Here is a 25,675-nt window from a genome sequence, read left to right on the forward strand (position 1 = left end):
CCAACTCTGAATTCACACTATACTGAATTTGCACTCATTCACTCCTCAGCACACACCCCCCCCACACACACACACACACACACACACACACACCACACACCTACATGACTTTTAGCACTTTTACATCCCTCTCCCTATGCTACAGACCTTTTATTTATTTTCTTATTTCATCACACGTCAAAACACAAACACACACACACACACATCTGACTTTCTCCAACTTTTGCACATCTCCATAGAACTTTTTATTTATTATTTTTGATTTCTCATCCACCTATCTACCCATGTCCTTGATTGCCTAGCCTTTATCATACATACAGTACTCTGCTTGCAATAGTAAGTCCCTTCACCATACTTGCACTACACTGCCCCCCCCTCTCCCCTACCTACACAGCACATTATTTCATCAAGAAGCTTCTCCAACACACATCCCCAACGTACTTACAGCACACTGCCCCCCCCCATACACAGCACATTGTCTCATGAGGAAGCTTCACCAACACACATATTGCACACTGCCCTCTCCCCACATACACAGCACACTATCCCATCTCCCTGTCATCCCCCAACACACACACCAAGACCCTGGCAGTTGGGTTAGCCCCTTGAGCCGTGGATCTGCCCAAGGTTTCTTCCTTGGTAAGGGAGTTTTTCCTTGCCCTGTTGCTCTTGGGTGCTCCTTGTTGGTGCCCCCACCCAATCCCAATCCTCCCCCACCTTTTTTCATGCAGCCCTTGCCACTTAATCTACTAAACCCTCTTCTACTGCACTCCCCCCCCCATTAATGCACAAATAGGCTGACACCAGACATAATTTCACTGCATTTCTTACTTCCAGTAACTATATGCATGTGACAATAAACTTCCTTGTATCATTGTATCACCTGCAGGAACAACGGCTGGGTAATCAGCAAGCATCATATGAATAGTATCCTCCAGTGCACCTGTCTGTCTCTCATTATGCAATATTATCACCTGTACTTCAGGACCAATGGCTGGGTAATCAGCAGTTATCATATGAATAGTTATAGTATTATCATCTGTACTTCAGGACCAATGGCTAGGTAATCAGCAGTTATCATATGAATAGTTATAGTATTATCACCTGTACTGCAGGAACAATGGCTGGGTTATCAGCAACTATCATATGAATAGTATCCTCCAGTGCACCTGTCTGTCTCTCATTATACAATATTAGCACCTGTACTAGATAGATAGATAGATAGATACTTTATTGATCCCCAGGGAAAATTCAAGTGGATATCTCACCAACTCTTCACTCAACACACGACAAACCAAACATCACAGTAAAAAAAGACATTATCGAACACAAGGCAGTCCTGTATATAATTAGGAGCAATCCACTTTTGAAATAAACTGTGCCAAATTTCAACTTGGTCTCCAACTTTAGGGTTGAAAAGTTATTAATTGTGATACGTCATTATCTTCACAACCACAAGGCATGGTTGAGGAGTTTCATAGATCAGAATTGGTCAAAAAATACATTTCAGCACTCAATGGAATTATGCAGAAGTGAGTAGCTGTGTTCAACTGTAATTGAATCAATTCTGTTTAGATTGTAGGCCTGCTCTGGGCTATCATACTATTTGCACTAACGCTAACAAATGCTATCTTTGAATTAGGGCACTCAATTTGTGTTAGCTTCCATATTTATATTTCAAATCTCCTCACATAGACTTTTCTTAACTGGGTTTGGTATGAAGATTGGATGATCTGATGTGTGCCGCTCTAATTACATTTTGTATTGCTGCTTTAATCTGTTGCTTTGACTTTGTGAATTTGACAAAATTCCTTTCTTATCCTGTTATTATATTAATACTGTACATTACTACTGCTAAATACAGGAAGTAGTTGAACCTGAACTTGAGATTTTACTGAGGCACAACAGTTCGTACTGGTGCACGAGCTCAAACAGGATAGCAAGAATACAAATAAATACATTTCAGGTCTTTTCTAAAGATTTCAATGAATTTACTGAATTCCATGATTTCTACAGGCCTGAAAAATAGGATTGTACAATTCCATCACTTTTCCAGTTTTCCATGACCATGGGGACCCTGCTGATGGCTATTGACCTAAACAAAGGGGAGGCCATTAAGTTTTGGTTTACTGTAAATGCATGGATGTGGGCGGGGCTGTCAGGTCACAACACCAACACATTTCATATAAAAGCACAGGCCAGCATTGGTCAGTTATCTCCTTGGTTCTCTTCTGAGCCACTCTCCATCATCAGAGATCATCAGACATCATTATTCTAGAAGGAAGACAGAGGCCTGCTCTCTTATCACAAGCCAAAAAAACAGCATTTCTGTTGATAATTCTAAATAGCTTTTATTCCTAGGCTTTTACCAGAAGCCAAAAAAGCAATTTCAGTTGCTACTGCTGAAGCTTTATTTCAAGCCTCATTTCGATTTCTGCCTTTGAGCCTTTGGCTCAGAACTCCAGTCATCTTGAGAAGCTATTTCTACTGTTTTTTTTTTATCCATTCCTGACAAATGGCTCATAAGAGGTAAGTTAAATAACAGTTTCATTAAGCCATTTCTTCCAGTTTAGTTGCTGTTCTTCTGCTCCCTTTGTGGTTTCTAATGTTTGCTTAGGGACTTGTTTGTAAATCAGCACATATGATTATGCTTTTGTAATGTTCAGAATGTAGGACATTATACTCAATGCCTTGTTTTCCTTTTCCAGGAAACCTGCAAACAGAGCCTATCTGCTGTGCCCTGTGTCCAAGAAAACCCAGAAATACCTGTCAAGGCATCTGCGCAGGGTGTGCATGAAGAATGGTACCGAATTTGCCATTGTAACAGCGGTGGAACATGCAAAACAGGACGCTGTGGAAATCCTAGAGAATGGCATTTTTTTTAGTTATCAAGTCCTTCGTCAAATTGTGCATGATGATGATTCATTAAAAAGGTTGGTGGCTGAACTTTTCAGTATTACACATTACTTCTCGTTTACTATGATATGTTATATTGTTAAGGTGATTGGAATTGAATGGCAAACTAGTATTCCCTTATTCGGTTATTGTAAGCATGTATGCTGTTTTTATCCATTTCTGTGACTTTAGTTTCATACAGATAGTTTAATTAACCACTTAAAATACTGTGTTTTCCTTATTGAAAGATTCATTGAGGAGCTGGAACGCCGTCACTTTGTTGTGATTGGAGCCCCCCCATCCTCATCAGGTGAACTTTAGCCAGGTGAACGGAGGAGGGCTGATGCAGTGGACACTAACTTGAGAGATGTAGTGAGAATGTCTGCAATGTGCAGCGAGTGCCAGGAATGAGGACCCAAAGACATTCTTTCAGACACCACAAGCATTGATTTTAGAAAGCTAGGCACCGCATTGGGGCCAATGGAAAACGGGTGTCTCTGATTGGAAATCAGATGTAGAATATGGTGGCCACCTTGATCTGTGACCACAAAGACTTGTTCCTTAGCAGGACAGTCATCCAGAGGTTGCCTGAACTGCTTTGATCTTGTGTAGTGTGAAACACTAGCCTGACGAGCCAGACCCACATTAAAATGTAGGGTCAGGGCACTCACCGTTCGCAGTGCTCAGTCCGGGGGGGGGGGGGGGATCAGTTGTCTTTCAAATTCCCTCTGCACGCATTAGGACAGCGGCAAGTGTTGCCCATAGACAGTAAGGTGTTTAAAATTAATTGACTTCAAGACATTTTAAAATGCAAACTAGTCTAGCAGGGACTTAGGGGATTGGATTCCATATTAAAATGTCACTGTTGACACATTCAATGTTCCTCAGGTGGGAAATCAGATGTAGAATATGGTGGCCACGTTGATCTGTGACCACAAGGACTTGTTCCGTAGCAGGACAGTCATCCAGAGGTTGCCTGAACTGCTTTGATTTTGTGAAACACTGTTTTGTAATAAAATTGAGTTTTACTAATACATCATTGTTATATAATTTAATTCCAGATTTATTGCCCCTACATGAACAGTAGGTTCAACTTGAGGACAGAAATGATCAACCTCTAATACTTAGGTGGTCTGTTTAATACTGTAGCCTACAATCTTGTATTAGCACCTGTACTTCAGGAACAATGGCTGGGTAATCAGCAGGTGTCATATGAATAGTATCCTCCAGTGCACCTGTCTGTCTATTATTCTAAACCACTGGCACATTAGCACCTGTACCTGGGTCAGCCATCAACATTCCAATTGTGCCCATCTCCACACCCATTTGTCTCGGTGGGATATCTCACCAACTTTTCACTCAACACATGACAAACCATACATCACAGTAAATTGCAGATTTTAGAGAACACAAAGGTGTGAGTCAATCCCGTGTATAATTAACCGTTCCAAAGCAATCCGGTTTTGAAATACATTGTAGCAAATTTCAACATGGAGCTTGAAAAGCTTCTTGAAACTGAGCTGTGCTTAAATGGTAGGTAACTGTAAATATTAAAATCAGAGGATATACAGCTCATAGCTAAGCAGGCATAAGCCGTGCTTAAATTCGTAAATGCAAGAAATAGAAAATACATGTTGAATGTTAAATATAGCCTATATATCTAAACTTATTAAAATCAGATGATGTAGGCTACACAGTATAGTTAGATCAAGTTGTATAGCTCTGGAACTTATACCAATGGATTGGGTTTTAACCCTTTAGGCGCCAGAGGTTTTTTTTCAAAACGTTCGATTTTGACATCTTAATTTCAAAAGGCTATATCTTAAAAGTGATAAGAGATAGAGACTTTCTGTAAATTAGAGAAATATTAAGGATGACCCAAAGTTTATGTAGGGATTAAATTTCCCCATCTAATTTGCATATTATGACGTCATATGACGTGGTGGCCATCTTGGATTATAGAATTTTCATGAAAAGTCACATGTTTGAATGATAAAATTCAGCACTTCTTTCCCCCCAAAATGTCCCTCATCTTCTGTGTGCTATATTGCACAATACTGAATGCTCAGGTAAATAGTAAGTAGTAAACAAACTGTGTAAATCATTACTAATAAATGGCAGTAACAAACCGAATGAATGTAGCTGTAGGTTGGCCTTTTGCTGTAGAGATTTTCCATTTACTACATACAGTAGGCACTCTGAAGCCATGTATGGGGTACATATATATTATTCATATGACACACAAACACAAGTAGACAAGACCTGTTTAGTTCAAAAGCTCACTCGCCACGGCAAGGCACAGATCAGGAGTGAGATGACGAGACAAGACGAGAGACAATGTTAGTATTTTTTTTTTCTTTTTGTTGTTTTTGTTGATGTTTTTTTGGTTGTTTTTTTTAGCTGACAAAGACACATACATCACAAGGACATGAACTCACAAAAAAGAACACATAGTGTACACTACTATGGTCAGGGAAATAGATAGTAAATCAACAGTCTAAATCATTACTAATAAATGGCAGACAAAAAAAAGAATTTATGTAGCAGGCCTTTTGCTGTAGAGATAATGACTCCCTATCCATCCAGGTGACATTTCTTGTAGTGTTTCAGGGTGTGGTACCTCTCATTGCAAGGCACAACACAAAGACCCACCCCCACACTGCCTACACATGTATTTTGTCTGACGGTGACCTTTAGGGCTGGTCCGATCAGAACAAAGCGACACAATCTGGCTTACCATCAGCCTGGCACATAAAGTGGGCTCAGTGAGTCTCTGTGGCATGTCTCCCAGTGAGGATGACTTTCGCCTTTGTTGCTCTCTTTCCTGGAGAAGCCTTCCAGTAAAGCAGAGATGACATCCTGCGAAGACTTTCAGGGGCTTGTGAGGAGCAGCAGTGCAGCGGCAGTAAATGATGTGGGCATTCACCATGCTTACACTGAGAATGCCATTGAAAATTCTATTGTACCATTTCCTTGATCTATGGGGAAAGAGGTAGGTCTTCATTCTCTGGTCTGCTGTGTCGACACCCCCCATGAATGAATTGTAGTCATCAACACAAACAGGCCTATTTATCTCCCTATAGCCACTATCAGTGTGTTTGGTCCTGATGCGCTTTCTGACACATGTGTTGGAATGCAGTGTAGAGAGCATTGTGAGGCTTTGTATCATGCCACGCACAAGCTAGCAACTTCCCCTTCCTCATGAAGACTGGGTCATCTCCCTTGCTCAATGGCAGCTGTTCGCGGGTGAGGCCCTTTGGCATCCCCTTCCTGTCACTGCTGACAGTCCCACACAAACCCGAATCATTGTTTGCCAGCTCATCTGCTATGGCTGGCGAGGTGTAATAGCTGTCCATGTACACCTCATGCCCTTTCCCTGTGTGCGGGGCCATCAGCTCACGGACAACAAGGTGTGTGGCACCCGAAATCAGCGTTAGGCCTATTTTGTCCAGTGTACATGGACCACTGTAGCACATAGCCTGACTTTGCCTCACTCAGAACAAATACTTTGTAACCATATTTGTCTGGTTTGTTTGGGTTATACATTTTTAGGGTTGATTTTCCTTTGAATGCAATCGTCATTTCATCCAGTGACAGCTGCTTAGATGGGCCATACACTGCTGAAAACCGGGGGATGACCAAATTAATTATTGGGCGGATTTTGAATAGCCTGTCATAGCCTGGCTGACCCCTGTCAACATACTCCTCATTATTAGTGAAATGAAGGAAAGACAAAATCATCTCAAATCTATTCCTGGACATCACCTTCCCAAATCCAGGTGTTGCTGTTGGCCAATATTCAGCCCAATAATCCTCCAACTCTGACTTCTCTACCAGACCCATACTCAAATGCAGGGAAAAGAAGGCTTTCATTTCACTGACAGTTACGTCAGACCATTGATGAAATCTGGAGTGTGGCTGGAGTTGATGGGAGGCTAAAAACTGATGGGCATAGCGATTTGTCTCAATAACAAGTAAATTCCAGAACTCATCAGAGAGAAAGAGTGATAGAAAATCTAGGGGCGAATTGGCATTGGAGAGTTCTCTTTCCCCAGATAACCAATTGGCTGATCAAAGGGCGTGATCCAACTTTGGTACTGCTCCTCATTGGCCAAGTACTCAAAGCCATCATCTTGCACTAAACTATTCATGGCTCCTCTGCCCCGTGTCACACCGCCTCTGCTCCTGCTTGCACTAGCTGCGGCCTGATCTGCCTCAAGGTAGCGCCCGAGTGGAGAGAAGTTGCACAGCTCGAACTAGGCCTACTGTCATTCTCATTGCGACTCCCCCTGCCTCCCACGTTGCCCCTAACTGTCCTATGAACACTTCGACCTCGTCTAACATCCCCAGTGGCATTAGACAACTGCTCCAACAACCGTTATTGTCGCCCAGCGATTATGGAGAGGCACACGGTCAGAAGACAAAGAAGCTAGCTGGCTAAGCTTAAAAAGACTGGACCCCCACATAACTTCCAGCCCTCGTTTCCCACATCACTAACACGCCTGCTAACTTCCCGATGAACACTACGACCCCGTGAAACATTGTTCCCAGCACTAACATTGGGCAAAGGACCATCTACATTGGGCAAAGGATTCATTTGTGCTTGGTGTAGGTCTAAACTTTGTCCAGCTGCACCATTGCAAGGCAGGGGACGATCTGAAGCGTGGTGAGTAAACGAATCACCGTCATTTTCTAAAGGCAGATATTCTCCTTCAGAATCAGGGTCAGCGAATAGAAAACCCAACACTTCATTGCGGGTAAACTTTTCTGATGCCATTACACGATAATGTAGTGCAAATACTCTCTGACGTTGACAATACCGCTCTGATAAAAAATGACACACACGCATTACTAGCTCGGTATTTCGCACTGATTCAATGAGCTCTAGCGGGAAGATTTTGTATAGAAGCATGGCGATTTTTCGACTTCGGTGATGACGTATGACATGTCTGCCATCTAGTGGAGTGGAGTTTGAACGAATTATGACACCCTATTTGACAGAATCGGCCGTTTTATTCAGTGCCGCATCTTGTCGACTATAGTCGCCCGTGGCGCCTAGAGGGTTAAAGGAGCCACACCACTTTTACGTCACTATGGCATATGAATGCTGTTCTCTTGATCTTTAGCTCTGTTGCTACTGTGCATGGAGGTCAATCCAGTTATGACTATTGATGCAAAGTGTGTCTTTTAAATGGCTCTGGAACTATTCAAAAACACACCAATTCTTCTCTGTGAAATTGCTCCGGAACTATTTGTTGCAGTTTGATAAAACTTTATCATGTGACAGAGCAGAAGTGGGGCTTTCCAAAAAAACGAGGCACTTGTACGATTGTGGATTCAAATAAAACAAAATCATGAAATTAAATCAAATTGCATCATATTACCAGTCTATACCGTTCTGAGTTCACCCATTGCTCTCGTTTGAATTTTTCACAAACCCGTGATCAGATAGATATGGGACACATGTCAGATGGAAGAGGAGACACAGAGCTATCCATTGGTTCTACATCCTTCTGGGTCACATTATTTAAACAGAGAAAGTGACAGCAAAACAATAACTATATATATAGCTCAACCTATCCAATGTTTTCATGTGTTTTTCTCAGAAAAAGCATGTTCATGATCCGGTTTTATGATCCTATCAAATTCCTGCATGGTATCCCATTCAAGGCTCACATTGCATCCCACTTTGTTCATCAAAGATATCCATTTTTTTATCCATCTTTTACTTTGTTCGTTGCAATGGAATAAAAAGTTGCTGTGGAGAGCACACACATGCTACTGCGCATGCTCAGGTCAAGTCAAGTCAGATCGGTTCTTGTCACAGATGTCGAGTGCAGAATGTATTCATTACTAAATAAAAAATGGCATTTATTTCATATGTGTGTACTTTGTTCAGCCCTAGAGTCTCCCTCTAGCCTGAAAAATCCAGACCCTGGTAATCCAGAAAGATTAAGGGTCTGGCCACAAACAATGTAACGGCCCAACTCAAGGGATGGCACCAAGCATGCATTTGAAAATCTCACTGCACACAATTGGATAACACTAGACCAATGTTTACTTTGAATGATTCTGGACTTCAACGGAATTGGATAACACTACGATCAATGTTTCCAACATTGCAGCGCTGTCGTCATCAGTTTAGCTCGCCTTTGGCATGCCTATATCAGATACAATTTCATTGGTTCCATGGGATGCAAAGGGTAAAAGTAACGTGCATCATTGCTCATTGCCAGAGTGTCGCAGAGACAACTCCATTGTAACTCTTTGCAGAACTCTGGATTTCAGGGAACTCTGGATTTCCAGGGTAGTCTCCCTCCACCATGGTCCAGCTGGTTCAGGACAGTCCACTTTATCATTTAATCAAAATGATTTAGAACTGCGCCGAGTTACAAATTCTGAATCTGCCTTGATAATTATTCTACCTTGTCTTTTATTACTTTTTTTTTACTACTTTCGCCTTTGTTTTTGCTTTCTAATTTTTCTTTAGTTTTAAATGATTTTACCTTGTGTTTTGTTTTCTTTTGATTATGTAAAGCATGTTGTATGTTTTGTTAATGTAAAGCACATTGAATGACCTCTGTGTATATATGTATGAGGTAAAAAAATAATAATTCTAGATTCATTCAAACAGCCATTGAGATAGTCAAACAAGTGATTTATTTACAATAATAGTGTGTCCTGTCATTACCACACATTTGAATAAAAACCCTCTGGCTGGTAACATTTTCAAATGTTATTGTTATTAATTCGCAATGTGATTCCCTTGCTTTGGACTGTCCTTGGTGGTGGACACAACAATGCAACAGACAGTTGTTCAGATGAATGTGTAGACATTAATAAAGGCCTTATCAGAAGACACAGCAAACACAAAATGCATCTTAAACAGATCATGAATGTAGCCACAGGTATCTGTGCCACACAAGGAATTCATCCTTCTAGTCCAGGATGATGTGGTACTTGTTCTTCATCTTGCATTAGCTGAATAAAGGTGTCTGTACATGACCTCTGATTTAATGCAAATACTCACTGGGTCAATTTAGCATTTCTAATGTTCAACACCTGTATGCAAGTCCTGATGGCTCTTAAGATTTTAGGTGTGACTGACACACAAATATGGCTTTAGTCCCATGTGTGATCGTTGGTGTCGAGTGAGAATGTATTTAGCGCTGAAACTCTTCCCACATGTGGTGCACTGATATGGCTTTTTTCCTGTATGTATGCGCTGATGTCTGGTGACGTCTGCTTTAGTCCTGAAACTCTTCCCACATGTGGTGCACTGATATGGCTTTTCTCCTGTATGTGTTCGCTGATGGTTGTTGACCTGTGCCTTAGTCCTGAAACTCTTCCCACAAGTACTGCACAGATATGGTTTCTCTCCTGTATGTGTGCGATGATGTTTGGTGACCTCTGGTTTAGTCCTGAAACTCTTCCCACACACACTGCACTGATATGGCTTTTCTCCTGTGTGGATCATCTGGTGTATCTTGAGATGAGATGTATGATAAAAGGCCTTTCCACAGTCAGTGCACTGGTAAGGCTTTTCCCCAGCATGGATCCTCTGGTGTGTCTTGAGATGATATTTTTGATTAAAGGTCTTTCCACAATCAGTGCACCAATATGGTTTTTTCCCAGTATGTCTCATCTCGTCTGTGCTGATTTCTTGTTCATTTTGCAGGAATAGGACAATAAAATATTTTACTCATAATTACCATAATGGTAATACATGTTTGTTTTTTTACATCAGAATGTCCACAGGCCAAGTCAACAACACAAGTCTTATTATATTATTGATTGAATGTTGTATGTGTCGCGGTGATGGATGGTGACCTCTGTCTTAGTACTGAAACTCTTCCCACAAGTGGTGCACTGATATGGTTTTTCCCCAGTATGGATCCTCTGATGTCTCTTGAGATGAGTTATGTCACTGAAGGCCTTTCCACAGTCAGTGCACTCATATGGTTTTTCCCTAGCATGGATCCTCTGGTGTGTATTGAGATGAGATTTTCGATTGAAGGCCTTTCCATAGTCAGTGCACTGGTATCGCTTTTCCCCAGTATGAACTCTTCCCACAAATTGGTGCACTGATATGGTTTTCCCCAGTATGGATCCTCTGATGTCTCTTGGAGATGAGTTATGTCACTGAAGGGGCCTTTTTCCACAGTCAGATTGCACTCAAGGCTTTTTCCCCAGCATGGATCCTCTGGTGTGTCTTGAGATGATATTTTTGATTAAAGGTCTTTCCACAATCAGTGCACTGGTACGGCTTTTTCCCAGTATGTCTCATCTCGTCTGTGCTGATTTCTTGTTCATTTGCAGGAATAGGACAATAAAATATTTTACTCATAATTACCATAATGGTAATACATGTTTGTTTTTTTACATCAGAATTTCCACAGGCCAAGTCAACAACACAAGTCTTATTATATTATTGATTGAATGTTTTATTACTACATGTCTTTGTTACATGTACAGAGAGTTTACCATCTACCGAAGTCACATTTCTTGTATATGTAAGTATTCTTGACCAACAAAACTGATTCTGATTCTGATTATTAACTATATACATGGTGCAATTCATACAGGAGACAAAACACTAATGAGTAACTTACCAATAGGAGAAGAGTCTTTCTGGCCATGCTCTCTTGAATCAGATTCCTCCTGTTTAATGTCCATCAGTGGAGACTTTTCTTCTTTGCAGTGAAACATTGCTGATGTGTGTGTTTCAGTCTTGCAGTCATGATCCAGTCCAGGCTTTTCTTCTTCTTTCTGAACTGCAAACAGATGTTCCTGATGGAAATCATCAAACTCTTCTTCTTTTATCTCCTTCACTGGCATAGGCAGCAGTGTTGGTTCAGTGAATCCTGACATTTTAGACTCCAATTCTGTGTTCAAAAACAAAGTCAAACATTACAGTTGAATCACATTTGTCATTGAAGGATTAAACAAACAAGTGCACACAGAGAAATGCAAGAGTGTCCCAGTGCCTACCATGGAACAGGTGAGTTCAGACATCTGACTGCACTAGGTGGTGTTTAAATGCCCCTTCTCTCTGACCCAGTAGGTTCATCTAACCAATCAGGGACAGGAGCCTTTATGATGCAAATCAGAATGATAGGGTGTTAAATGGGCGTGGCCAATCAGTGTGTGTGTCGGGGGGAGGGGGGGTCACAAGGTGGGGGTAATTAGAGGGAAGGGATTGCATATTAAAATGTCACTGTTGACACATTCAATGGTCCTCAGGTGGTTGTGGTCACAGCTAAATTTGGCTTAAAGGAGGTTAAGCTGAAGAAGGATGGAGGTGTGAAATGACATATGATCGGGTGGGGAAGTGGGGTAGAAGCATCTCAAGGACCATTGATAACAGTAGGATGCACCAGAGCTCAATTGCAAGTGTCATACAATAGGTGTGAATACTTATATAAATGGAATATTTCAGCCTTTACATTTTTATACATTAACAAAACACTCCAAACACTTTTTGTGGGCTGTTGGAGTATTGTGTGTAGATTGATGAGAAAGTGAAGAGCTGTGAAGACTTTCCGTATGCACTGTATACCTTACTCATATATTAAAATGTAAACACAATTTACTAAATTGAAAGCACAATTTAATGAAATGAGCACACTATTCAGTAAAACATGAACACAACTTAGACAGTAAGTAATACACAGTAAAATGAGCACACAATATACTAAATTGTGCACACAATGTAGTAAAAAGGGACCACAATGTAGTAAAATGAGACCACAATTTACTAAAATTAGTGTACTTTGTCTGGATACACAAAAACATCTTGCAATGTCACCTCCATGCGCTCCGCGCGCGAGTATAAATGGTTACACCGCTCCCGCGACATCACGCCGCGCTACCAGTCGGGAGTGGCGAGAATGTAGAAGGCTTAAGCTCATCACACAGATATCACATTACATTACATTACATTACATTACATTAAGCCTACTCATCACACAGATATCACATTACATTACATTACATTACATTAAGCCTACTCATCACACAGATATCACATTACATTACATTACATTACATTAAGCCTACTCATCACACAGATATCACATTACATTACATTACATTACATTAAGCCTACTCATCACACAGATATCACATTACATTACATTAAGCCTACTCATCACACAGATATCACATTACATTACATTACATTACATTACATTACATTAAGCCTACTCATCACACAGATATCACGTTACATTACATTAAGCCTACTCATCACACAGATATTACATTACATTACATAAGCCTACTCATCACACAGATATTACTTTACATTACATTACATTAAGCCTACTCATCACACAGATATCACATTACATTACATTACATTAAGCCTACTCATCACACAGATATTACATTACATTACATTAAGCCTACTCATCACACAGATATCACATTACATTACATTACATAAGCCTACTCATCACACAGATATTACAGTACATTACATTACATTAAGCCTACTCATCACACAGATATCACATTACATTACATTACATTAAGCCTACTCATCACACAGATATTACATTACATTAAGCCTACTCATCACACAGATATCACATTACATTACATTACATTAAGCCTACTCATCACACAGATATCACATTACATTCGCATGTTACATTTTGGAAAGTATTATATCTTTGTTCTAGGGGTTCTTAAGAGAGTATTATATCTTTGTTCTAGGGGTTCTTAAGAGTAAAAACAAAAGAGTAAAAGAGTAAAACAAAACGTCTCCAGGCTTTGAAGGTTAAATTTGGTGTTTTGTCCATAAATCTCACATTGCTGGTATTATAGCATAGGGTTTGGTGCCAAAAAGCAAAGATATTCTACAAGGTAGTGTGCAAAAGTGGGCCACATAAACAAAACAACATTATAAAACATTTTTAGGCTAATCTCTTTAACAAGAAATTGTGCCTAAAAATTGTGAGTCAGTTCTTGTCTACACCCATTCAAAACACAAAGTGCAGAGATCTCTGTTAAATCAAGTTTAATAGACTTTTACATAGTACCAGCTGAAGTCTGTAAGGCCTTCCGTAGCCTATGTAAGTGTGAAGAAAAGAAAGGGTAAAGGATCAGCTAGACAAACAGACAGGTGTGTGTGTGTGTGTGTGTGTGTGTGTGTGTGAGTGTGTAAGAGAGAGAAAGAGAAAGAGAGACACTACCAGCATGGACAGATTATTAACTTTCAGGCCCCTGGGCCCAGATGTATTAAGGGCCCCCCACTAATTGTTGCGGGGGACATTTTTAAAATGTATTTGATGTGATTTCCTGTATTCTGGTGCATTTTGGGGATGGCCAATACTTTATTTCAATCAGATTCATAGCCTATGTGTTGATTTTGAGGCAATGATTCTATGCAATGGCTTGAGTCCTCTGACTCCTTGGGTCCCTGGGTTTGGGCCCGGTAGGCCCGTGCAGTAATCCATCCCTGACTATCAGTGACAGTTGGCTGTTGATAGCTGGCAGTGATAGAATTTAGAATATCGAATAACTTGAAGCACATAGTGCTCTGTTCTTCATGGTTGGTGATATTAGTGACCTTCAGTCATTAGCTGTGTCATTAGCTGCACAATGCTGTTTGGCAGCTATTCAAAAATCTTTTAAACTATTGTTCACGGTCACGTTCACAACGGTGGATATAAGGTCATGGTAGTGGTTCAAAACATAATAATATAAACAACAATATCGCAAAAACACAAGACTAACGGAAAAAAGGCTTCAACCTCCTTTAAGGGGGAACAACATAAGAACACAGTCCCAGCAAGCCACTTCTACAAACGAAGGCAGCAAGCTACGAACGAAGAGAAATGCTGATTCGTGCAAAACTGCAGTTGAACAAAACTGCAGGAAAGCTGCAGGCCCTGACCTGGTATCCTCTGCCACGATCAAGCACTGCGCAGTTGAGTTGGCTCCAGTGCTCACACATATTTTTTAACTGGTCACTAATGGCCTCCTTACACCAAACAACTTTGACAAGATTTGGTAAAGATTCTTGAAAGATTGGAGTCTTGAGTAAAGCTTAAATGGGGGGCATTAGTTAAAAGACTACAATGTTTCAAGAATCTTTCCCAAATCTTGTCAAAGTTGTTTGGTGTAAGGAGGCCATAAGATAATGTAGAGTCCCTGACTGAAGTCACAGTACCTGTGCCCAAAAAGACCAAAATTAGCTGCTTGAACAACTACTGACCAGTAGCCTTAACTCTGGTGGTGATGAAAATATTTGAACGCATTGTATGCACCTACCTGTCCAGGGTAGTGAACCTAGACCCCTTCCAGTTTGCATACAGGGCAAACAGGTCCGTGGAGGATGCTGTGTCCCTATGTGTCCACTCTGTTCTACAGCACCTAGAGTCCCCAGGTAACTATGCCAAGATCCTTTTCATAGATCAGGGGTCGGCAACCTGCCTCCTTATAGCGGCTCCCTTTGGCCTTGACAAAAAAAAACATAAATGAAGGGTATTTCTTAATTAATTTGTATTCACACATTATTATTAGTTTATTTTGTTGCACAGTTATCTTGAAGTTTCTGTTGATACGATCCAATTTTTAAAAAGATAGACTATTTCTAATTCATAATTTGTCAATAAAAATATAAGGCACGTCACATCAACGTCAATCCCGTGCCTTTACCTGCTGGCAGCTTTTAGAATGTGTGAACCGGTGCAAACCTCTGTGTGAAGTTGTGAACCCTGAATAGCCATGAAAAAAACCCAAAAAAGGAAAGTTTCGGAAGAAAATAAAGAGTTTAATTCAGCGTGGACTTATTTATTTGCATTCACCGCCAACGACACTGGCTTACCTGTATGCTTGATATGTGGCGAGAAAATGTCGAACAACAAAAAATGTAACATTGAAAGACATTTTCAAAACAAACACTTAGCATTCGCTGAAAAATACTCAACCGAAGATGAGCGAAAGAGAGCAATTTCGGAACTGCTACGAAAAGCTGAAGAGCGCAAACTATCTTTCAAGAAGTGGATCAGTTCTCCACAGTCAACTAGCACTGCTAGCTTTGTGGCAGCTCTGGAGATCGTAAAGAGGGGGAAGTCATTCACAGACAGAGAGTATATGTAAGAGTCGTTCATGAAAATATCAGAGCATCTATTCTCCGACTTTAGAAACAAACGGGAAATTGTTCAGAAAATTAGAGAAATGCCTCTCTCCGCAAAGACCGTCAGAGACAGGACCATTAAAATGGCAGAAAACATCAGCAGTAAGCAAATTGATGACATCAATTCAGCTCAAGCATTTTCAATTGCCTGTGATGAGTCAAGTGATGTAAACAACGTTGAGCAGACCGCACTGTTATGCAGATATGTAAACTCTGATGGGCCGCAGGAAGAACTGATTGAACTCATACCGCTAAAGGGCCAAACACGAGGACAGGACATTTGTGATGCTGTTTTGAGTTGTCTAGAAGCGAAAGGAATAAACACCACTCACCTGGTGTCAGTGTCTACTGATGGGGCACCCAGCATGAGAGGAGCACATAAGGGCTTTGTGAATTTGCTTCAAAAGTCACTGGATCGAGAGCTCATGACGTTTCACTGCATCCTCCACCAAGAAGCACTGTGCGCACAAACTTTCCCCCCTGACTGTGTGAAAGTGATGAACCTCGTTATCAAGATAGTAAACAAAATAATTGGGTTAAGCCACTGACAGTTTTGTTCATTGTTAGACGAAGTCGACAATGCATATTCGGATCTCCTGCTGCACAACAAAGTCCGGTGGCTGTCCAGGGGAGAGGTGCTAAAACCTAAAACGCTTCCTTACCTGTCTAGAGCAGGCGCGCGGGAACCTATTGTTGACCAGGGGTGCTGAATAACCAAAATAATGGATGTCCGATGATTCTCTGCGGTGTGCGGGTGATGGCGAGACGTTTTAGGAAAGTCCTGGGCAGCCCCAAATTCCAGTGTTCTGCGACAGCACTCCGAGTCCACTGCTCCCACCCTAACCCCACAGAAGCGCACTTGCCATCGTTAGCCTATTTCAGTATAGCTAAGGACAATTACTTTTCTGATCGTCAAAACCACACCAGAGATGTTAGGCTTTAAATATAGGTTAATAATCAGGCTGCAATGATCTCGCAAATAATTTCTGAATAGCCTAGAGTGTGTCGTCTCCACAGCAAGTATGTGTCCTAGTAATTTCTATCTTAGCGACTAGGATAGTGAAATGATTTCACTAACTATGCATTTATTATTTTTGCAAAACTGTAAAACACAATTAAAGTTTCTTTCAGCTTATCCATGGTTTTTTTGAACGTGTAAATCGCATAGAATATGTAGGCCTATATCAACCGTAAGCCTACACACTTGATCGCCATCACATAGATAAAACCACGCTACGGTTCTTACAGTAACTGACTCACATTCACGTTGATCTCTGTAACTGTTAATTTTCAGTAGCCTATATTCAAACCTATCCATAACCCTTTTTTGCTATTTGACTCATCATTTTACATACAAAAATATAAATAATGTCAGACAGCAAATTAGTAATTATTTAAAAATATATATAATATTTAAAAAAAATCTATCTCTTGCCAGCAGGGGGTGCTGCAGCACCCCCCCTTCCCGCGCCCTTGGTCTGGAGTATGTGAAAACCTTCTTGGAAAGCAAAGGCCTCAGCTATCCTGAACTGGAAGACCTCGATTGGCTGAGTAAGTTCTACTTCATGTTGGATATGACAAGTCACTTGAACACGCTGAAAAAAAATCTCCAAGGAAAAGGACGCACAGCCCTGCAGATGCTGGAAGATGTTTTGGCGTTTGAGCGCAAGATGACAGTGTTCGCAAGAGATACACAAAAAGGTACGCTCTCTCACTTTCCCTCCCTAAGAGAGTTCAAAGAAGCGAACAATCAAATAAATTATGATTATTTCCACCGTGCTATCATTACAATGCAAGCTGCATTTGGAGAAAGATTCAGTGATTTCAGAAAGGAGAAACCTACCCTCTCTTTCCCCGTCACACCGCTGGACATCGACCCATCCCTGCTGAAAACAGTTGCATTCACCGGAGTAAGCCTGATCTAGAAATTGAACTGGCCGACATAGCGGAAAAAGATTTATGGGTAAATAAGTTCAAATCACTGACAGCGGATATTGAAGAAGACGCCCGAAGGCTACACTCGTTAAAGAGCACAAATGGAGTGATATTGAGAAACTCCCCCACCCCGACAAACTTGTTTTTGAAACATGGAGTGCCATTCCTGACACATATATTAACATGAAAAAGTATGCATTTGGAGTCTTGTCCATCTTTGGCTCAACATACTTATGCGAGCAATTGTTCTCAAGCATAAACTTCATAAAGAACAAACACCGTTCCCGCCTCGTAGATGAGAGCCTACAGGCCTGTATGAAGATCAAAGTCACATCTTACAGCCCTGACATAGGGAAGATCTGCAGCAAAGTTCAGACACAGAAGTCACATTAAACAGGTAATAATAAAATTTAATAAGCTATTATTTTCCTATTATCCTGGAAAAAAAAATTCAGACTGATGTAGATTTTTTGTATGTTCAGCTGAGCAAAAAACCCTAAGAGGACGAGAGAACACTTGACATGGACTTGTCAAAGACGGCCCTGTTTCTTTTTAAAGCTCAGCTAAATGTTTTATTTTAAAGTGGGCTACTTTTTGTTGTATTCGGTGGTTATAACAGCTAAAATAAAAAAGCTCTGTTATTTTTGTGCGGCTCCCTAGAATTTTTTTGGCAGAAGATGAGGGGCAAAATGGCTGTTTTGATAATAAGGTTGCAGACCCCGGTCATAGATCATAGTTCTGCTTTTAACATTATCTACAGTTGAGTCACACCCATTCAGGGTACTAGTTGCCAAAATACCGGTCAGAGGAGGGGTAGCCCTGCCGTGTAGAAAGACGTTTTCTAACTATATAGACACACAATATACTCAAATGAATGTGGAGCTCAAACAAACATTTGAGAAGAATATGCGTCTACCACAGCAGACTGCATGTAACAAGAGCTATTTAGGCGTAACAGCGCATTGGATAAATCCGAAAACCATGGAGCGAGGTAAGGCAGCCCTGGCATGCAGGAGGTTCAAAGGGGCATACATACTTAATTAAATTGCAAACGGAGCTTGACCATATCTACTCTTATTATATCATTCAAAATCACCACAACAGTCACAGATAATTGCTCAAATTTTGTAAAGGCCTTCCAAACGTATCAGCTAGTGGAGCGGGATGACTCTGATGATGAGGCCATCCTTAAAAAATATTTTCATTTGTCAGAACCCTAACCAATTCTGTCAATTTAGAACCAATCCAAATATTTATTTTTTCCCCTTTAGTCCGACCGACTTGCCGGGTTGTAAACTTGCGCTAATACCGACCGATTGTTTTTTTACTCTAAACAACCAATACAAATGCAATAAAATAATATTTATTTTAGTAGGCCCAAGTATTGTGAATATAAATTGCCTACATGCAAACGGGCTCACTTAAAAACACCTGTGGTGTCATCTCTACACCATTGGTTTTTACGATGTCACACTATGGCCTACGCTTCGCTTCATTCACACACAAACTGATAACGCTTGTTAATGGGGTTCTGGAAGAACTGTGGCCAGATCTTTTTTTCATCCCTCCCCCCTAGTCTAACGGGTGACCGCAAGGTCGGAGTATTGAAATTGGTTGTGGTCTATTCAGCATTTTCAAAATATGGGTCCGCAACATGGAGACTGCTGGTCCGCTGAGTCGGAGGAAATTAGGCCCGGTGCTTCATCTGATAATTTGCTGCTTAGTCGATTAAGAAACCGCTGGATCGACGTAAAAAGAAAACAAACGCTTTGCTATCGATGTCATTAAACATGGAGCCCTACAATTAAGTGGTGGTATGAGCATTCATTCAATGTGCGCCTGCGCCGAGAGAAACTGAAACTAATCGATAACGTTGGTATCAAAGCTCCGCTTCAACCTGTTGGAAGGCTATTTATTTATTTAACTTAAACTTAATAGAACGACGCTTGTTTTTGAACTTCCTTAGAAACAGAGCAGAGACTGTAAAATACACCGTGATAGCATTGAGTATCGTGATAGTCAAATTTCAATATAACGGGCCAAGAGCTATTGTAGCCTTCTTTCTGCATACATGTAGATGAGCCCTATGACCCAAAAGTCTGCCATGACCGGGCCTCAGGTCAAAGAAGTTTGAGAAAGGCTGGTCTATATAACCTGCATCAGAATGAGGTTTGCAATGGTGCGCCTGAAGGCACGATTTGAAGACCCAGTCAGTTACGTCACAATATGCACATTTGTGTAAATTCATTCCTACGTAATCACCATGACCAAAATTGAACTTTTTTTTTTTTACTTTGAATCTTGAAAAAAAAAATATTGACCTACCTACCGACCCATTTTTAATTGTTTTTGGCTGTTACTGCAAACAAAAATATTTTTAAGGATGGCCTGACCAGGAGACGTTTACTGACATCGGTGAGGCCTTGCAGACCCGTGTTGTTTCTGATGATGATGGTGGTGGTGGTGAAGATGACACTGATCACATTGCCGTCACATCAGAGATGTGCTTCACACACCCTGAACCTGGTGTCATGCATTGATATTGACAAGTGGTTACTGTCAACACCCAGGACAAAACCTGTTCACAGAAGTACGACCACAAAATGCACAGGCTTGTGGAATAAGGCTTGGAGGTCAACCGTGGCTGCAGAGACTGTGCATGGTGTAATTTATAAGAAGCTGTTAGTCCCATGCACCACAAGATGGAACTCAAAACGATATAACGAGATGGATCACAAAACGAGAACACCAGTTCATCAAAGAGTACTGTACGGTGATTAAGCCACTTACAGTTGCTTTAGACATTCTTCAGGTAGAAGATCATTGTTACCATGGCACACTCCTACCCACACTGGAGACATTGATATTCAAGACCCTGCAACTGAAGAGTGGCCTGCACATCCTAATTGACCTTCCAGAGGCAATTGTCACAGTAAGAACTTTAATTAATTAAATTCATTAATACATTCATTTTATTACATGAATGGTAAAAGATCATTCTATTCTATTCTAACCTAACCTTTACAGTTATGATACATTATGACTAGAGATGATGGACCTTCAAAACCTTGTTGTAAAGAAATAGAATGTATATATAGGGAAATAAATATAGGCTAATGTAAAATTAAATATTTATATTCATAATAGTCTATGATGCACTCTCTCTCTCTCTCTCTCTGATAGGGATAGATAAAGATAATATAATATGGAATTTGCATCCTTATGTATCATTTCAGACAATCAAAACAAGATTTGCAGAGGTGTTGGAAAGCGAGGATGCCGTCTTGGCTGCTGTGACTTTGCCCAAGTTTAAACTACGTTGGCTGCTGTGACTTTGCCCAAGTTTAAACTACGTTGGCTGCTGTGACTTTGCCCAAGTTTAAACTACGTTGGCTGCTGTGACTTTGCCCAAGTTTAAACTACGTGGGCTGCGGACACAGGAAGGACAAGGCAAGTCAAGTCTGCTGGCAGAGTGTCGAAAAACTGTCCGAGAAGACCAGCAAGCAGATACCACCCCACCAACACGCCTGCACAGACTCTGCCATAGAGGATGAGTTCTTCTCATATGAGGATGAGGACGAGGATGACACGCCTGCACAGACTCTGCCATAGAGGAAGAGTTCTTCTCATATGAGGATGAGGACGAGGATGACACGCCTGCACAGACTCTGCCATAGAGGAAGAGTTCTTCTCATATGAGGATGAGGACGAGGGATGACACGCCTGCACAGACTCTGCCATAGAGGAAGAGTTCTTCTCTCATATGAGGATGAGGACGACAGGATGACATATGAGGACGAGGATGCCTGCACAGACTCTGCCATAGAGGAAGAGTTCTTTCATATGAGGATGAGGACGAGGATGACAGACTCCCCTATAGAGGGGATGAGTTCTTCTCATATGAGGATGAGGACGAGGATGACACGCCTGCACAGACTCTGCCATAGAGGAAGACACGCCTGCACAGACTCTGCCATAGAGGAAGAGTTCTTCTCATATGAGGACGAGGATGACACGCCTGCACAGACTCTGCCATAGAGGAAGAGTTCTTCTGCCATATGAGGATGAGGACGAGGGATGACACGCCTGCACAGACTCTGCCATAGAGGAAGAGTTCTTCTCATATGAGGATGAGGACATAGAGGAAGAGTTCTTCTCATATGGGGGATGAGGACGAGGATGACACGCCTGCACAGACTCTGCCATAGAGGAAGAGTTCTTCTCATATGAGGATGAGGACGAGGATGACACGCCTGCACAGACTCTGCCATAGAGGATGAGTTCTTCTCATATGAGGATGAGGACGAGGATGACACGTCTGCTACTGCTGAAAGTCAAGTTGCTGATTACTTAAAATCAGGAGAACACTCTCTTAATGAATTTGCACTAGTAAAGAAAATTTCACTCCGTCATAATGCAGCCACTCCATCCAGTACCCCAGTAGAGAGACCTTTTAGCCTGGGGAAGCTAGTCTTGGATGATTGCATAAGGATTTCTGTAGGATATTTAACCTTAACTGTACAGCAAAAAAGTACAATAACATCCTTAGAGCTACAGTATACCAGCCTCTTTGAAATCTATGATTAAAGAAGATCACTTTTATTCTAAGACATCACCTGAGATGAGACAACTCCATATAGCAGAAATAGATCAATTCGATTGTACATGCACAAACAGAATTATCAGAAATATGTTATTGAAAGAATTTTACCTAATGTAGTTAAAAGACAGTATATTACGAAAGACTTAAGGTTGAGGAGGTTAAGGTGTTTAGAAAACATTATATTGCATTTCCTCTCCCTCCTAAAATGAAAGAAGTGCACTTTAAAATTATAAACGAGTACTACCCAACAAATTAATGTGTTTTTTTTTTTGGTAAAAAAGAAACAGAAAACTTCTGTTTAATTTGGAACATCTGTTTTTCCTATGTAATCCTGTGCAGACTTTGTGGAAAGATTTGTGGTGCTGGCTCCAATCGAAGTTTGAGACCCCCCCATTAACTTAGAAAGTAATCAGATTTGGTATGTATCTTTTGTTTTGAATGTTTTGATTTTAGTTGCAATTTTTTTTTTTTTTATCCATAAATGTAATTTCTATCCCATGCTAAGCCCACTGGAAAAATGAGTTTAACTCCTTGTATAGATCCTTAATGTTTGTGAAGGATGTAAAAGCACCTGGTGTCTCTTTTGTCTGTCTTCAATGTAGTTGTTAATTAAGCCCCTGTCTTAACTTTGTTTTGTTGTGTCCTGTCAAGTTAAACAGTGCCTTGTTGGTTTGTCTAGTCTGTCCGAGCCCCGACCAGCGGGAACGGCTGAAGTGCCCTTGAGCAAGGCACCTAACCCCTCAATGTTCCCCGAGCGCCGCTGTTGTTGCAGGCAGCTCACTGCTCCGGGATTAGTGTGTGCTTCACCTCACTGTGTGTTCACGGTGTGCTGAGTGTGTTTCATTAATTCACGGATTAATGCAGAGACCAAAATTCCCTCACAGGATCAAAAGAGTATATACCTATACTATACTACACTTAATAGAACTCAACAGACAATGCGACCCCGTTGTCTATGTAGCCTATATACAGTGGTGGAATGTAACTAAGTACAAATACTTCGTTACTGTACTTAGGTAAATTTTCCACGTATTTGTACTTTACTTAAGTAGAATCTATACTGCATATTTTGACTTTTTCTTCGTTACATTTTGCAACAATTATCTGTACTTTTACTCCGCTACACGCACAACACCATCATTCCTTTTTATGTTAGGCTACATTTTATGATCAGTTTTTTTGTCTCTGACAAACACGTTTGTTTTACCAAGGGGCTGGGTTGAGATTCTAGAGTGCTATGTGGCCTACTTCTAAAGCTTTGAAACATAGGCTTCTAGTCTAGACCAGGCAAAGCGGGAGCTTGTAACCATCTGCATTCGGTAGGCTATATTCACCAGACCCATGGCTACACTGGACATGCAAATGTGTTCTGTGCCCCGAGCATTTACTTGCCTTTCTCTGTCTATTATCTGCAGCGTTAGGGCCTCCACCCCGATGAGATTGCTAGTCCGCGGAGCAACAAAGTTACAGGCTATGGTCACGCGTCTGATTATTTGCACCACAAATGAAATGGTAGACTATAGAACCGCTGGCCGAAAAAAAACTAAGGCTCTCGTGTTTTGCTGAATGATATTAAATTAACTCAGCAGATCACCCTAGTAGATAACCAGAATTACATTCTCCAGAATTGTAAGTCAGAATGTAGGCTAAACTGGGCCACATGGTAAGCACAATTACATTAGCTTAAAACTATCTAGCCTAGTATAACCTAAAACTAGCTTAATTAAAATGTCACAGCCCATATTTTTTTAATTAGAATATAGATATTAAGAGAATAAATCATTATTCAAATATTTTTATTAATACTTAAAGTACACTTAAAAGCAGGTACCCATACAGAAAAATCAAGGGAAAAAATATATTCACATACAGTATATGCAGCTTAGCTACATCCATACATAGATGGCTACAATATATTTAATACATATAAGAATGTATATATGCAAGTATACGTGGGACCCAGCAATGTAACATATATGTGGATATCGTACATTACATTATATGGTAAATATATTCAATTAACTTATTTGCACCATGATTTGCACACAGGCAGTGATGGGTGGGATTTACAAAAAACCTTCAACTTCAAAATACATCACTACCAACATACTCTAAGGTCGTTGGAATAACAGTTAAAATGTTTGCAGCTTTTTCACTACATAAGCATAACTAACAGCTACTAGTCCAAATGTAAAACGTTTGCTCTGGTTAAGTGGATTGGCGGGGAGTATGAGGGCAAAACCAGTATTTTGCAGACTGACTGCATTAGTAGACCTAACGTTAATGAGGAAGACTTTTTCAACAGCTCTGGATGGGACAACATCAAAGATCCTTGATTACTAGCTAGAAACGAACGTTATGTGGTGGAGGAAAGGAAGGCTCTTGGCCGGTTTTCGAGGCCATGGCGGTCAAAATTGCTGGTAAGTAGATCTTCATTGTATGCTGAATTGCTTTCATATAACATTTGCAGAAGTTAATGTCCGAATTAACAATGATATTATTGGTGGAAGCTGGAAGCTAACCTTTGCTACTTTCTGTAACATTAACGTTAGCATAAATTATTAGCTTAGCTTTATTTTTTACACCTGAAAGGGGTTTGAAAAATAAATTCACTGAGAAACGTTTGGACAATTAATGAAAACGACTTGTAATGACAGAGTGAAATACCAATTTAACCTGTCTCCCGGCCATATTTGGTAGTATATTTGCCTCTGGCATGTAGATTGATAGCTAGACATAAATATAAGCTAACTTATGATTTGTCATGCAAGACAGAAAATGTAACGGTTAACATTACTAGCCTAAGGTGTAGACATTCTATGCACTGTGGTTTAGCTAGCTAGCTGCTATTGTTGCATCATGGACAACACTTAGAGCTAACATTAGCTTCTTTTTTTTTTTAGATAGGATGTAATGTGGTATGTGCTGGAGAGTTTGAGTGGACGTGTAGAAATTGAAGACACAAGTACTGTGCTTGCAAGTAATGTATTTTGTTTTTGTGCACTATCAAACTACTTTGTCATGCTTTGTGCACAGACATTCTTGCAAAACCATTCATACCCATGCTAAATTATGGAAATGTAGAAGTTGAATTG

The 25,675-nt window shown here is 40.6% G+C and overlaps 3 protein-coding genes across 10 annotated transcripts in view; 1 reads left to right on the plus strand and 2 right to left on the minus strand.

The window, feature by feature from the left end:
* The window catches only part of LOC125297247 (NACHT, LRR and PYD domains-containing protein 12-like), a gene marked incomplete in the record, with an annotated part of 868,465 nt that overhangs the window by 290,759 nt on the left and 552,031 nt on the right, over window positions 1-25,675 (plus strand).
* LOC125297245 (NACHT, LRR and PYD domains-containing protein 12-like) overlaps window positions 1-25,675 on the minus strand; it is a 666,703-nt gene that overhangs the window by 149,859 nt on the left and 491,169 nt on the right. The gene's annotated exons all lie outside the window — the stretch shown is intronic.
* LOC125297359 (zinc finger protein 658B-like) lies at window positions 9,561-15,316 on the minus strand. Its single transcript, XM_048247695.1, has 5 exons — window positions 15,175-15,316; window positions 11,508-11,780; window positions 11,071-11,199; window positions 10,709-11,006; window positions 9,561-10,538 (listed from the first exon to the last, which is right to left on the minus strand). The coding sequence occupies exons 1-5, from the start codon at window positions 15,212-15,214 to the stop codon at window positions 9,989-9,991; spliced, it is 1,290 nt and encodes a 429-aa protein (XP_048103652.1). The 5' UTR covers window positions 15,215-15,316; the 3' UTR covers window positions 9,561-9,988.

The sequence above is a fragment of the Alosa alosa genome, chromosome 7, assembly GCF_017589495.1.
Source record: "Alosa alosa isolate M-15738 ecotype Scorff River chromosome 7, AALO_Geno_1.1, whole genome shotgun sequence".
Classification (NCBI taxonomy): Eukaryota; Metazoa; Chordata; class Actinopteri; order Clupeiformes; family Clupeidae; genus Alosa; species Alosa alosa.

Coding starts and splice junctions, on each gene's coding strand:
- LOC125297359 (XM_048247695.1), bottom strand. CDS start 15,214: ATGCAAACTGGAAGGGGTCTAGGTTCACTACCCTGGACAG. Junction 11,781..15,174: donor AGGTTCACTACCCTGGACAG/GTAGGTGCATAC, acceptor TTTTGAACACAG/AATTGGAGTCTAAAATGTCA. Junction 10,539..10,708: donor GAGGTCACCATCCATCACCG/CGACACATACAA, acceptor CACAGACGAGAT/GAGACATACTGGGAAAAAAC.